Genomic DNA, 15,669 nt, shown 5'->3' with positions numbered 1-15,669 from the left:
AACTTGCTTTTTAATAGTTCTGGAGCTATTAAAGGGGCGCCTGGGTGGCTCAGTCGTTAAGTGTCTGCCTTCAGCTCAGGTCATGGTCCCAGGGTCCTGGGATCGAGCCCCGCATTGGGCTCCCTGCTCCGCAGGAGGCCTGCTTCTCCCTCTCCCACTCCCCCTCTGCTTGTGTTGCCTCTCTCGCTGTGTCTCTCTGTGTCAAATAAATACATAAAACCACAGCCAAACCGAGAGTGCTGGTATATAGGACTAGTTCATTTAGGGGCAAGCAGTCCTCTACCTTACTAGCTTCTGAGACCATCCGTGAATTAAAGCACAGATCAGAACTCATATGGTTGATGTGGAATCACTCCAAAAAGATTGTTATGTTTTTTACACTCTATTTTAAAAGGCAGGGAAGCATTAATATATCTTAAACAGATTTCAACCCAAACTGTTTAAAATGTAAAAGTTCACTTCTAATTGGGAGGTCACGTTCAGATACATGTTAAATCAATGTGTTGAATCAATGCCAGCTTTGAAGGCATCTCCGGACGTCTGAAGAGCAGACACAGCCCTATTTCTGGATCACAGGGCAAACCACCTTCACAACCATTCTCTCGCTGTGCTGTACTCACACACACAACCTTGGGGGTCTCTAGAATCCTAAGGTCCCCAAAACTGTACTCTCCAAATTAGGGCCTCCCAAGCTCTTGAAAAGGAATAGAAAGTACCATTCCTTGTTCTGTCATCTTAGGTCAGAGCACCCAATTCAATGCCTTAAAATTATGTAAGAAAAGGCAAAAGCAAGTATCATGTATAAAATAGTTTATTACCATAATAAATAAAATTAAACTTTTTTTTTTTTTTTTACAAATATCATTTGTGCTTGTTTAAAAATGTTGAGAAGGGTATATCATCAATGGAGGGGCCCGCATATTCCTTATTGTTCCCAAGCTGCACACACACCCTGGAGTTTCTGGAAGCATCCTTAGCTGACCATAAACATAGTATCAGCTCATTTGCACTTCTGTCTATTCATGCTCATTTGGACAAAGTGGCAGATGCGAAGGAAAAAGAAAAACCCAGTGAAGGATTTGGCGGGACTCGATGGAAAGAGCGTCAATATAAGGAGAAGCCCCAGATTGACGAACTGCTCAGGAGTAGAAGTGTCCTTACGGCACTGGTGAAACGTCCGATGCGGGCTGTCTCCAACTGATGCACAAATACAACGTCTGAATATTAAGAGAATACATTCATTGGGGCAGGGGGAGGGTGCATCTTCATGAAGATCTTTCTCATTGTTCATATCCTGATACAAGATCCGTGAACTTCTCATTGAACAACCGGTAGATCCGTTGACCGACTCCGAAGTCACAGATAAAGAGACAATGGCTCTAAGAAAAGTTTAATGGCGGGGCGGGGAGGGCACCCACCGGGTCTGGCACCCGCGGGGCACTCGAGTCCAGTTCTGGAGGTTCCAGAATAAGTCTCATTTGCTCGCATGTGAAAGAAGTTTCATTTGAAACTAATTTAAGCTGCAAATTCACATTGATTCTTTTGAACTGTGTGTGGTGGTGCGGGGGGAAGTGGGAATCAAACCTCAACATGAATACCTTGTGTGAGAAAATGGTGCTTTCTGATGGCTGTGGTTGGTGTTGAGGGGACAGTGAAATCCCCCCCCCAGCTGGAGGGCACAAGAGCTGGTGAAAGTATTGGTATTGAAGCGAGCGAGAAGGCAGTACAATTTAGTGACAGAGGAGAGACTACCCTGGGGTCTGAGTGTGCCCTCGGTGGGCTCCTCTTTAAGCAACACGACGTGAGGAGGGAGGAGGGGGAGTGTTGGCAGCTCCCTCCCAGCTGGAGTTCCATTCAAGGGTCTTAAGGCTAAACATCTTTATTGCAAAACATTGTACAATCTATTCATCAAATGCACATCAGCAACTTGTATCTCCACCAGGGCTCCTAAAATTTTCCCGAGAGTGCATGTGCCGTATGGTGGTCAATGCAATGAGGAGACAGGAGGCTCTCCCTACACCTGGGACCCCTAAGGCATTCTTTTAGTCCCCACAAAGGCTTGGACAAAAATTCTAACGGTTGGCTCCTTACCTTCACCTTCCACCAAAGGATTCAGGAGGGGAAGCTTGCGGGATGGGGTGCCGTGGCGCAGTGCATTTTTTACTCTGAGCCATGCTGGCTCCACTTCTGAAAGAAGGTTCCAGAAAAGGGCCTGATGTTTGGCCAGGCCAGCAACAGCACACAGGATCTAGAAAGCTGAGGGTAAAACAGGCCCAGGAATTGGATAACAAGGAACGGGAACTGCTTTGAAACACTTGGGCCCATGCTGTTGTAGCATCAGAGATGTTCTAAGCCACTGGGTGCCTGCTACTGGCTACAAGTTCTGCACACTGATGTAGTCTGAGCTTGAGAGTATAAAAAATGGTCTTAGAAACAAGCCAGGTCTGAGCATGAGAGAATGGGGTGGATGAAGGTGCAGATATCAAAGTTGTGCACGAAACCAGGGCTTCTCAACCAGAGGGCTGCCTCCCTTTCCTTCTGGGGGAACCTTGTCATACTCGGGGGAGGCGTCCTTGCAGGTATATGGGCCAGCAGTACTCAGTGCTGGAGTCCGCGTCCTCCACCGAGAATGAGCGCACCATCTCGTTGGCCGTCTTCTTCCACAGACTCAACCCTCACCCCCACACCTCCATCAGTGGGGATGAGGAGAGCGTGGTCAACAAGCAGCCCAGTGCTGGGGCAGGACCTTCAGCTCCAAAGCAGAGACACTCTCTGGGAAGCGGAGCCTCCCTGCGGATAACACTCAAGGTAAGGAATTTAAGTACCAGATCAGGTAACCAGCAAGTACTGGGCGACGGTGTAATACATTATGTCCCCCTTCCTCGGAAAGGAACAAAGAACTCAAGTAAATCTCTCTCAGCACAACTTCTAAAGTCTAAATGTTCAGTCCAACACCTAGTGACTCTGTGTTTCCCTAACCTCCCTTCAGCCACCGGACAGTGGAAAGTTCAGTCAGTATCTGAAGCTTGTGCCCTTGCTCGGGAAGCCAGAGCAGCGTCCAGGCGAGAGTAGGTAGTTAGCACAAAGCAGCCCATGGCCAAGTGCGTGTCATAAAGGTGAAAAGAGAGAAGGTTTGGCTCATTTAAAAAAAATTTTTTTTCAGAGGAAACAAAGCGAAAGTCCCTATAATCCTTAAGTGGGAAGGGCTGAAAGCACGCACAGCTGCACTGTGGTGATCTGTCACCACAGGCTCACGTGGGGGCCCTGCGACCCCGAGAGGAGCACATTCCCCCCGCAGGATCCAGGCTTCCAGTCATGAGCCCCATCCAAATCCTAGGAGTCGGTCCACGAGTACATTCATGAAGCTTTATTTTTCCCCCAAAACAAGTGTGGACTTTCAAGCCTGGCACATCGGTGTCTTTGCCCCTTAGACCCCAGTGGGGGGTCATTTCTTAGTAAACACCTGGGCCCTCTGGCAGAGCCAGTGGGGAAGGGAAGGGCCCCTGTAGGTTGGCCTGCAGGGCGCTGGACAGGAGCCCGTCATCAAGCCCGCAGAGAAACCGGCAAGTGCTTCTGAAGCTGGATGATGGCGTTATTAGGGCCCTTGCCCTGACCCCTGACTTGAAAGTAGTAGGGACTAAACTTCAGAAGCGGGCTAATGAGCACATTGAAGGAATGCCAAACTAGAACATTCTGGGGCAGATGGGATTCCAGATCTTTTATAGCCTCTGGACTAGTGGGCAGCTTCTCAAGGAGACCGAAAGTCTCAATGCTTTATCCAGAGTCACAGTCAGGACTCGGCCTTGAGAAATTAGACTTCCCCCTCTGTACGCTGCCATCTGAGGCTAAATTGAATAATGCTGCAGCCTTGGGAAGCCAAGAGCCACCCCGGTAAGCCTCCCATGAGAAGCTGCGTAAGTGCACAGGACCCCTGGGGAAGGAACCTTCTCTCGACCTCCTGGACCTCTGTTCCCCAGGGCCGTCTGTGCCGGTGCTGGGAGCCAGGGGAGGACAGCCCCATTCTGCACAGACAACTGAAGGCCAAGTCCTGGGACCTGTCATGGCCACTGAGCAGGACCAGAGGGGCAGGTGGGTAGGTAGGCCCTGACAGGAGACCTTCAGAAATGCTGAGTATCTTTGGTAGGGCAGGTCCCACCCTGGCAGGTCCCCTTCAGTACTGAGGGGATTAACACAGGTTCAGGATCTGTGCAGCAAAGCCATGCCAGGTGCTAGGGTGAGGTGATGCAGAAAGCCAGTGCCCTGGATGGGTCCCTGCTGTCACCCAGAGTCCAGATCCCCTGTACTCCTAATTCTCTCTCCAAGCTAGTTCTTAGAGCTGAACTTCCAATCTTGCTTGTCAAGTTTTAGGGTCCTGACCCTCTCTGCAAGGTGTACACCTGAGCTAGTTCCACTGGGCCTGGGAGAGACCTCTTTCCTTTCTCAGATGCCCATGGAAGCCCAAATACATGAATAATTTGACCCCACGTGCCTAGGAGGCAGTGGAGTGTCCCCAGGCATCATGGCATAGGGACCTGGATGGCCCACAGGTGGCTCTGTGACCGTCACTCTGAGCTCAGACCTTCCCTGAGCTGCCTCTCTCCGTCACCCTACAGAGCCAGCTGGACAACCTGCCGCCTCATTCTCTTTCTGCTGCTCCTGAAGCAAGTACAACTGTGGCCCTGCAGTCTTCGTCGTTTCTCCTGAAGTCCTACTGAGTAGCAGGAGAAAAAAAAGTTAGTTTTAAAATAAGGCCGAGCACGGATCCCAAGGGTCCTCTAGTGATCCCATGCAGTGGACAAAATACAAATTCCTGAAGGGCCATCAATCCCAGTGAGAATCATAATATAAACATAGGACTTGCTACAATCATTTTTCTGAGGTTGTATGTGTGTGTCTGCTTTGCTAATAAAGCAGCTCTGGGCTCATCGCCCTTCCTGCCGATGCCGCACACCCTGCGGAAGGCCACAGGACACTGGGGGTGGGGGGGCTGAGAAGGGAAAGAAGCAAAGGGGCCCAGATGATGAGGACAGTGGCACGGAGCAGGGCCAGAGGTACACCTGAGGCCTCTGGAACCCTCCCCGTGGTCTCTCCCACGACAGCAGGCTGCCGATCACAGCCCAGAGAGTCTCTGCTTCCTGAAGGCCCCTCTCCAGCTCTTCTACTTGGGAAAGGAGACCCGAGGATTCCTGGCTCTTGGTGTCAATGGGAGGCACCCAGAGCCCCTCACTGCTTCCTGGCCTTAACCATTAGAGACCGAAAGTTGCAAGGCTCTGCCCTTCCTGTCCCTCAAGCTCCCCTTGTCCCGGGCTTGTTACAAATGGCTACTGTGGGAAAATATAAGGTGACGACAGACATGGGCTGTACAAGGACAGGGAATGCTGGGAAATCCCCGTGCCCGCCGCAGTCTTCGGGGTGCTTGGCGCAGGAGCCCGGCCTGGTGTCTACGTGAGAGGTTCTCCGGGGCGCTCCCACCGATCCCCAAATAGCTGCTCCTCTTTTCTAGTGGTTGTCATCTTTTACAAAGATCGTGGCAGTTAAAACCTTAAAAATAAAGGAAAATACCCTTTAGACAGCATGCCCCCTCTTCCAAAATGGTGCCGACAGTTCGAGAGCCGCTGCGGTCTTGCAGGGTGGTAGCACGCGCCTCTTCCCACGTCTGCTCCCAGACTGAGCGAGAGAGCGAGCGAGAGAGCGAGAGAGCGTGCGCGTGCCTAAGCGACTGGTCCCGCTCAGATTTCCCGTCAGGAAAAGCCCACTTTGGAAGTTGTTGGTCATGTAGGTGTGTGTGTGTTGGGGGGGTGGGTGTCGAGGGCAGGGAGGTGGGGTTTTATCTTTGACTTTTTTTCTTTTCTTTTTTTTCTTTTTTAAACAGACCACTCAGCTTGCTCCAAAAATGTCTCTCTCTGATTCTGGGGACTGGGGCCTCGATATCTCAAACAGCTCCTGAGGAGACTGAGAGGATCTTCTGGAAGTTAATATCCTGAGTATCTCAGAGAGCTGTTTCTCAATATTCGTCATTTTGGTGTTCAAGGCCTTGATGTCCTCCTTCAGCTCGTGCTTCACCTCCAGGACGGTGGCCTGCAGCGTCTGCTCGGGGATGGGGTAGAAAGAGTGCTTGACCTCCGCCGAGATGGGGCTCCGCTCCTGGGGGCTCCTGGCCTCGCCCACGTTGTCCAGACGCAGGTCGCTCTTGGTGATGCCGCTGTCACACGAGTCCGTCTTCTTGAGGGTGGCCTCTCCGGACGCCTTGGTCCTGTCGGGGAGCGTCTCCATGGACTCGGCCTTGGCCACCTGGCTCCAGTCCTCGGCCTTGCCGCACGCATCCCTGAAGCGGGCCCAGCCCTTGCGCCGGGCGCAGTCGCCGCCCGCCCTGGCGCCCAGGCACTCGGCCCCGGGCGCGTGCAGCCGCCCGTGGTCCGCCACCGCCGCGGAGGCCGCCTGGAAGGCCACGGGCGTGGCGGGGCTCTCGCGCACGGTCACCACGCTGGCCTTCGCCAGGCTGTGGTTGGCCGAGGCGTGCTCGGGGAGGGCGCTGCCCTTCTCCACGTCCAGGTCGTCGGGGTCGCGGCCGCCCCGCTCCGCGGCCAGCCGGGCCTCCTTCTGCTGCCGGAACCTCTGGAAGAGTCGCCGGACAGGGTGGTCCGGGGGCAAGATCAGGGGGGCCTCATTCTTGCGTTTCATGCGCTCTTCCTCCTCCCGTTTCACGTCACTGATCTTCCGGAACACGATCTGCAGCGAGACAGAAAGACCGCAAAGCTCAGCCCCTGGGCAGTCAGCGTCTGGGGCCCCCAAGGGCTGCGTGCACTCACCCCGCAACCGCACCCCTACTGGGCCTCCCCGGGCTTTGCTCAGGGCCTGCCCGCCCCTGCCTTCCCCGACCCTTGACCCTCGTTCCCAGGAATTGACTCTTGCCCTCATCCTCTTCAAGAGAAACAAACCCCCGCTCTCCATCTCCAAATGCCGGGAGGGAGGCTGGAGATGCCAAATGGCCTCCCCTCCGGGGACCGTCCTGGCGCCTGAGCTGGGCCCTCGTGAACCTGTCCTTGCCTGCAGTCCAGCTTTTCAAAAATCATTTTTCTGACCCCGCCTCCTGCTGCATTAGAACCTCCAGACAGGAAGCCCTTGAATCTGTAACAAGCTTCCCAGGTGATGCATGCATGAGCACCCCTGGTCTACACCACATTCCAGGGCAAGAAAGTTCAGACAAGTCCCCAGGCAGGGCCACGGCTAAGACCGCCAGGGCCGTCTGCAGATCTGGACCCTTAAGTGAGCTCGGCTGGCTGTGAAAGCAAAAGCAAGTCTCACTTGGAAGCCTCTCCTGTCCTCAGGTGGCTCACGGGGGAAGAGCCCATGGCCCTGCACACGGCCTTGTCCGAACACTAACAACCACCTGGATGGCCCGTAAGGCACTTGAATGTTACTTCATGTATTCTTTGTAGCGGCACTGTAAGGCCGCTGGGACACATTCTCATGTCAGAGAAGAGGAAAACCAAGGTTCAGGGTAGCTAAATGTCACATAAAAGACAAGTCTGCCGTAAGCGACTCGTATCCGAGCCATCCAACCCCAGACCCATCAGACGTCCCACAAGTACTCACTGATGAGAACAATGCTTCATGCAGAGGATGGACAGACAGTCAGCAAACCAGTCCATGAATCTGGCCCTGAGTGCAGCAAGAGCGACAGATGACAGGGTATTCCCCTGGGCTGACCTCGGATTATGGGAAAGCTGTGTAATTTCTGGCTTACATGGCATGTGGCAGGTGCACTCAGGGACATGCTGACTTGTCCCACGTCTGAACTTGTGGGAAGCCACTTGCAACATATCGCTAGAGAAATCACTGGTCTGAGGACCCGTCTTGAGATCACTGAGAAGCAGAGGAGAGGCCTGCGTAAGGGAGAACAGCAGCTTCTCCATCAGCACACCCTAGAAACCCGTGCCCTGTGCAGGCAGCCTCAGACCAAAGCAGAAGCCGCCCCGAGGACCTGCCACAGGACTCTCAGGTCTTAGGGAGGCACACGGACTGGCAGGCCAGGAACACGGGCTTTGGGGTCAGAAAGAATTAAATCCCCACTCTGCCACCTTGCTGTGTGACCTCACGCAGGCATCTTAACTTCTGAGTCTCAGTTTCCTCCTTAAGAAGCAGGAAAAATCCCCACTTTTCTGACTTGGTGTGAAGCCAACACAAGATTACTTATGTGACAGCACTGGCCCACGGTTGATGCTTATTATGAACCCTTCTTCCCTCACCCTTTCGAGGCCTCAGCCTTTTTAACCTCCAGGAGCAGATGGTGCATAACTCGTCCTCTCTTCCAGGAAGCTCACCTGCCCAGAGTTCTCTGAGGGCGCTCCTCATTAGGTCCTCACAGATGGCCGACAAGATGGTCGGTAAGAAATGCAGAGGAACCCGGCACACGCTGAGTCGCTTGGTGCAATCAGCAAATCGCTGGCAGACCGGAGGCTCACACCTGTCATCTGCCTTCTCCATCCGAGCCCCTGCAGCTGGCTGACTTGACACTTGGGTCATTAACAGATGGGTGCGAGGCAGCTGCCGTGCCCCTTGCCACCTGGTTAAACCTTCAAACCACACTACTTGGGTCCCAGTGCATGACTTTCTGGCCTGCACTGGGCAGCCTTTCTCCCAGCCCTGCCCGTCCCAGCAATGATTTAATAATCCTGCCTCCCTTGGTCCCCTTCCGCTATACTCCATCTACTTCTATAGTCCAGGCCGCAGATCTGAGCTGTGGGACTCAGGAGAAGAGAAACCCAACTAAAGGCATCATAGCGATGGAGGGATGATAAGTAGAAGGATCAGGATCCTTTCTGCCCCTCCCCCAGGGCTCTGAGTTAGTAGGCTTCTACTTCCCATCCTCCCTCTGCTCCAGGGGCTCTGCTCTGGGAGTGGCCCCTGCTCTCCATCGGGCATCCAAAAGCCTAGCCCTAACACCAAGACCCAGCTCAAATAGCACCTCCTCCAGAAAGCCTTCCCTGATTCCATGGAGCTCTAAGTTACCTCCGGCCTCACAACACCAACCGCCTTTTCTGTGCTCACACTTCTCCTCTGCCCTAATTCCTCTCTATTCTGTGTCCACTTGTAGTAAAGCTGCCATCCGTTTCCTCCCCTAGGCACATCCCTTCATAGAGAGAGGAGGAGGGAAGAAGGGAATAAGGAAGGAAGGTGGGACAGAGAAGGGAATGAGAAAAGAGAAAGGAAAGAGAGTGAATGAGAATGTAGGCGTACCCAAGAGTTGGTGCCTTGAGCTGATTGCTCGTTTCCTGCCCTTTGTTCTGCAGGACATCTGATTCTTAACAGTATCGACGGTCCTGTTTTTACTTGAGTTAGAGTGGGGTTCTGTTCTTTGGAAGCAACCATTCCCAAACAAGACACCAGTTATTTACGTCTGTATTTCTGAAAGCTCCCTGAGGGCCTAGAAAGGTTTCCTGCATGCCATGTTGTATCTTCTACTTAAAAAAAATTATTATCTACCCTAAGAAAGCAGGTTTGTCTGTTTTGTCTACTATTTCCAGCATTTAGAAAGTGCCAGGTACATGCAGGACCGTCAATAGATATTTGTGAAATAAATGAGTACATAAAAGACACACACGAGCTAATGAATCAATGGGAGAATGCCTTCGGCCCAGAAAGAGGAAGCCCAGATGTCATCATCAATGATCTAAAGGAAGGGACTGGCTTGGAACACACACGGTCCTCTCAGCAACTCTCTCAACATCAACGGGTAGGGCAGCGCTTGAGACGTGAGATGTTCGAAGACTAAAGAAAAGGCAGTACTTCTTTAGACACCGGGGAAGCAACACAGAACTTATCCCAAGAGGTTGTACATGAAGTATACCAGGAGACTGACAAAGGCCGTTAATATGCATTCGTGGTGGACGCTTGTGAGGGGCGGGACAGCCTCTGCTCTTCAACCCAAGGCCCCATGGATCCTGGACTAGGGGATGGGGGCCCAGCCTGACCCAGGCAACGTTTTCAGATGTCGTAGCTGTGTCAATGGGGCAGATCAGCACGTATGGGCTGGGGCTCTCCGTAGAAGGAGACAGGGATGTCTGGCTCTGTGCCGAAGTCTCTTGGCTTATCCCAAGTGTCCTCCTAGCGCTGCTGTCAGCCATCCTGTGTGCTGGAGACAGCCCCACCTGAACACCCAATGGGTGGATGAACCAGGAAAGAGCTTCCTGCCCTGCAAAAATGCCCGAGCCCTCCTTTGAGAATCCATGAGTAAGACCAGCAACCCCCCAGCAGACACAGAGCTCGTGTGGTCCTGGGGTCTGGGGTTCTGCTTACTAACTTCACCTGTGTTTTTGGAGACGCTGGTCTTGGAATCTTCGTCTCTGAGGCAGCCATGACCACACATTTGGCCAAGTATTTCGTATCTGAGGGGGCAGGGGTGGCCACGTGACTCCCGACAATGAGGCCCGTGCTGCCGGCGCCAGGCACGACAGCTGTCCGTGGGCTCGGAGTTGATCCAGTGGCACTCTAGGAAGGAGAGGCAAGAGCCCAAGCCCCAAACCCAGGGTGCTGTCTGCTCTGACCAGGCGCTGAATGGAGGCCTGAGGAACAAGTCTATCCAGCTTTTCCAAAGTGTTCCATGAGGTTTTAACGGGGATCTTGAGGAGAAGAAATTTCAAGATAAAATAAATTTGAGCTGCACTGCAATGTTAAATTGGTTGCTTTACTGCAGGACTTCTCAGAGCCTTACCATGTTAATGTGTCTTTTATGAATGTCTAAGAGGAGAATATTGCAGGTAGCATTTCTTAAATCCTTTCCCCTAGACCCCCTCCTTTGAAAGGGTAGTGATCCCTAGAAACCCCCTCTGGAAAACACTGAAATTATATTCATGTGGGGGAAGGGGGCACCCTCTATCTGTGCATCGCCCTGATGGATGGGAAGGCCATGTTCCAGTTAAATGGTGCCTCCTCTCTCTGCCCTCACTGCCAAGCGGCAGTGTGCGGGATTCTGGGTTTCCATCGCCTCCTAGTGGACGAACGAAGCTGCGTAATCAACTCTCCTGCCTCCCACCCCTCAGGAACCTGGGTACGCTCCAATCCTACCAAGCAATTTCAGGTCCTGAAAAGCCCCGTTCACCCGCTTGAAGCTCCATGCCATCTCATCTCCTGGCCCATCCCTTCACCCTGACTCCTATATGACTTCAGGATTCAGCTTAGGAGTCATGTCCTCCAACGAGCTTCCCTGACTCTCCCCACCCCCGGGGTCAAAGATCCTTGCTGCTAGGAGCCCTTGGCCCTGTCATAGATCACTGCAACCATCATGAACAGCAGCATTTTGCTTGTCTTTTCCTTAGGGGGAAGCTCTCTGAAGGCAGGCACAATGCTTTATTCAGGTTTTGGTTTGTTTTTTTTTCATCTTCGGTATCATGTCTGATACATACAGTGCTTAATCAATGGTCAGTGAATCACTGAATATGTCAGGGAATAAATTATGGCCATTTCCCTGTTTGTGAGCCCGTGCTGGGGTGAAAGGAATGATGTGATGCCATCCCCCAACACACACACAGACAAATCTGTTTCGGATGTTTGTGGTCTAATGGAGAGAAAGAGGGATTACAAGTGGACTTCTCTATGCACAACAGATATGCTCTTGAAGAGTAGTGAACTCATGGGCCCCCCTTTACGATATTTCTACCTTACGATGGTGCTCAGGGGATACACATTCACTGGAAACTATACTTTGAATTATGCATTTGCTGGGGCCGGCAATATGCAGTACGATGCTCTCTCGTGGTGCCGGGCAGAGGCAGTGAGCCCCAGCTCCCAGTCAGCCAGGCGATCACCAGGGTGGACAACTGAGCCACATAGGCCCATTCTGTCGCACACAACCATGCATTTCCTTTTCAGTATAGTACTCGATCAATTACATGAGACGTTCAACACTTATTATAAAATAGGCTTTGTGTTAGATGGAAGTCACACGGCTATAGGTAAAAACAGAACTTGGGGGCGGGCTGGTACTCTCGCCTTTGCCATCACCTGTCCTTCCACTGGCGACGGGTAGCTGGGGTCACAGCACCAGGGGTCAGTCTGGAGACAGTGTTACAAGCGACTCTTAATCACCCGCCAGAAAGGCCACAACCTGGCGACAGGCTGGCCTGGTTCCAGTCACCAATGACAGGATCAGTCTGGATCGCTCCTGGCCAGCCGGAGTCCTGCGGGCCCAGAGGGGCATATATTTTCCTTTGCCTGATGTGTGGGGCACGGGAGGCCCCCGCAGAATGTGGAGCGGCTCATGACTTACTGCAGCCTGGGGAGACAGAGGGGGCCCCAGGGTAGGATGGCCATTGTGCCTCACTCATCCATCTCTGCATCCCTCTGGGGGCTCACTGAGCAACAGCCTTGAGCCCTGGAGGCCTTTGATAGATGGCTGTTGAGCTGAACCAAACAGACACCCGGCTCATCAAGCTACAGGGCTTTCTGAGTAGCTACTTCGAGTGTGTTTGAAAAAGCAATCCCCCTGGAGTCTGAGGTGAGTCAGGACCCTTGATGCTCTTCTGGGTTCCATTCACGGAGGGCCTAGCCCCTCTCAAGCCTGAGCCCTTTCCAAGCCCCAGACCCAGACCAAGGCGGGGGGCAGGAGTCTCCTCAGCATCACTGAGCAAGAGGGTCCCAGCCTCACAAGTCGGGGAAAGACAAGGCTGGGGAGGGAATGGACCACCTGGAGTCTGGACAGCATAGAGGGTGAGGGGAGGGCAGCTGAGTGGGAGCCCAGTTGCTTCAAAGAGCTCAGGTTGGAAGCAAAAATATATACATAATGTCAACTCTCAGTGGTTTACATAAATGAACAGAGATTGAGCATGAATCATAGAAAACCACAGATAAACCAAAAGGAATTTATTTTGGTTTTTATTAGATTCAGACACATGCCCCCAATCCCAAACATGGAGAAGCAGTAGGAAGAGCACAGGCTTGGAGTGGTCCCAACCCTGTCACTGACCAGCTGCTGTGTGGCCTTGGGTAAGTCGTGTCCTTCCTTGGCTGGACCAGATCACCAGTTCTCAAATCTGGCTGTCATTCAAACCTCCCGGAGAGGCTCCATCTACCGAGTGAGACCTTCCTGCAGCAGGGGTCAGAAACCGGCATTGGCGACAAGCTCCCAGGTGATTCCGATGCACACTAGCTGAGCCAGATCTGCTGCCTGGGGTCTCAGAATCCCTGGACTGATGACTAGTGAGGTCACAGCCACTCTGCTGTCTTCCGTTTGTACAAGCCATGCTCACACAGGAGTGTGGCCTCACGCCACCCCAGCCCCGTGTGCACCCCTCTGCCTGAGCCCACACTTGCAGCTCGGCCCTCCTATGTGCTGCCTGGGATTGAGCGGGGGCGGGGAGGAGGGGGGGCTTCGGGGGATGGCCTCAGTGAGACCCAGTGAACCCCTAGTCCCTGGAGGAGGACTGAAAGAGGCCTGATAGGCCCTGCCGTCACTTTGGGCTCCTCCTTCCCTTGATCCGACAAAAAGAGGTCTGCAGTCTGGAACGGAGGACGCAAAGCCAAGCAAACATTTACGGAGCGCTTACAGCGTGCAGGGCACTCGGCGGGGTACACACACACACGGCCGCTCCATGACGGGGGGAGCCAGGCCTCTTCTCCTCCCGGAGCTGGGGCCTGTGCTGGCACACACCCAAGCCACTTGGGGGGCAGAGCAGCACGGGCGGAGGCAGGTCCCCAGCCTCCTGTCCCTGCAGGCCCTGGTGACGTGGCCTCTTCCTCATCGCTTCCTCTCCCAGCAGCCCCCTCCGCCAGCAGCCCTGCCTGGTTTTACGACAGAGCATAAAACATGAAGATTAACAAACGGGGCCATTTACGAAACTGAAAACATGGAAAAACCAAGTGGAGATGGACTGATTAGATAAGGCAGTGGGCTGGGTGTTGCTTTTGGAAAAGGCCACTTCTTAACCCCCCCTCCGAATGGCTCATTATGGACTCAAGTGCTGCTTTTTCCCTCTCCACGGCAGCATGCACGTGTGGACAACCCAGGGAGGGGTCAGGGCTTCCAGAAGGACCGACCGGGGCCCGTCCGGCCCAGACGTCCCTCACGGAGCTCAGACGGTGCTCCGCGAGCACCTGCAGCTAGAGGGGCCGGAGCCCAGCTCTGCCCGCCCTCGTCCCGGGGCCGCCGGCTCGCGGGGACACAGGGGGGCGAGCGCAGCGGGGACACAGACGGCAGCCGGCGCGGGGCGCGGGGCCCAGGGTGGCGGGCACGGTGGGCGCGGGTGGAGGCGGCGCCAGCGACAGACAGCACGAGCACACGCTCCGGAAACCAGCCAGCCTGGGGATCGTGTTCCCCGCGCCTCGGCTTCCTCACCTGCACGAGCAGGTAACATGACCGAGGTCATGGGCCTCGTGTGAGGGGTAGCTTGGTCCGTCTCAGTAAACCCTTCAAAAGGCTGTTTGGCGTCGAATAGTTGCTGCAGAAGTGTATGCTGGATCCTTCTCTGTGGGGGCGGCCCTTGAGAAGATTCTGGAAGGAATTTGGGCGGAAGGATCCAGACAGGGACAGCGCAGGCAATGACCCAAGGCAGAAATGTCGCCAACGGAGAAACATGTGTCTGCGGGAGCAGCCCCGGTGGGTGGCGCTGACGCTGAGGGAGAACGTCCGTGCGCCAGGCGCCTGCTGTCCCCTGTCTGACGTGTGCTCTCTCACGCCATCCTCACAGCAGCCCCAGCAGCGGGTCCCATCACTATCCTCATTTTCCAAATGAAGAAACGGAGCCTAGAAAGGTAAGTGCCTCTCTAAGGGCACACAAATGGTGGAGGTGAGACTCAAAGCCTGGCCACCTGAGTCCCCGCCCAGGCCTGAGTTCTGAGCCATTCTGCTAAGAGAAAACGCCTTGGATTTTAGGGAAAAGGACCGTTTTTTTCCCAGTGTCTGTTGATAACCCCTATGCCTGCCCAGCCTGCCCTTTCCACTAGTTTCTCTCACTCCCCATCCTTCAGCAACTTCTCTAAAGAATTCAAGGGCAGTTCTATGAAGCACAGAGATCTGGCCAAGAAGCTGAGGCTCCCAGAGCATTCAAGGAGGGGGGTGGACGACTCCTCAGGTACATTAGGTTGTGTGGCCCTTCAATTCTTCAGGATGGAGGAATAACTTAAGGTGAAATCCAGACTTTGAGTGGTCAGGACAAGCAGCAGGGGCTGGGTGTTTGGGTTATGGGAAAAATCGTGCCTCCCTGGTGGGTTCTGAGGGTACCAGTTACCCTCCTAGCCATGAGTGACCTCGAGGCACAGCACTGGGAGGGAGAAGCAGGAATGCACAGAAGTCCCAGAGGACCTTCTCCAAGAAGCATCTAGAGGCTAGAGATGCTCTGCTCTCAGGTGGCCTGGTACGGTGCCTCTCAGAGTGCTGCTCTCGGCCGGCCCCTCCCACCACCGCTCACCACCTGCTCTTTCTTCTGGCATTAAGTAAGAACGACCTTGCCAGACTGCTTAATGACATCCCATCAAGATGAGCATCATCTCATTCATTCTTGGCCCCTGCACCAAGGGCAGGTGGATCAGCAAGGTCTTCTTCGGACAAACTAACCTAGGGCATGAAAGACTCCTACAGATGCACCTGTTCCTCGGTCTTGAGGATGATACAAGGCCAGGAGGGATGAGGATGCTTCCTTGTCAATGCTGCCCCGTAAAAGAGATGCATCCCTT

The 15,669-nt window shown here is 53.8% G+C and overlaps 1 protein-coding gene across 4 annotated transcripts in view; it reads right to left on the bottom strand.

Moving 5' to 3' along the window:
* Positions 1 to 795: 795 nt before the first annotated feature.
* KCNH1 (potassium voltage-gated channel subfamily H member 1) overlaps positions 796 to 15,669 on the bottom strand; it is a 366,381-nt gene continuing 351,507 nt past the window's right edge. For all 4 annotated transcript variants that reach the window (XM_036095708.2, XM_036095709.2, XM_078078153.1 and 1 more), the window contains one exon: positions 796 to 6,729. In XM_036095708.2, coding sequence (XP_035951601.1) covers positions 5,878 to 6,729 — 852 coding nt within the window. In that variant the 3' untranslated portion in view covers positions 796 to 5,877. The remainder of the gene's footprint in view (positions 6,730 to 15,669) is intronic.

Source organism: Halichoerus grypus, chromosome 7 (genome assembly GCF_964656455.1).
Source record: "Halichoerus grypus chromosome 7, mHalGry1.hap1.1, whole genome shotgun sequence".
NCBI lineage: Eukaryota > Metazoa > Chordata > Mammalia > Carnivora > Phocidae > Halichoerus > Halichoerus grypus.
This window is presented reverse-complemented; position numbering and strand designations above follow the sequence as displayed.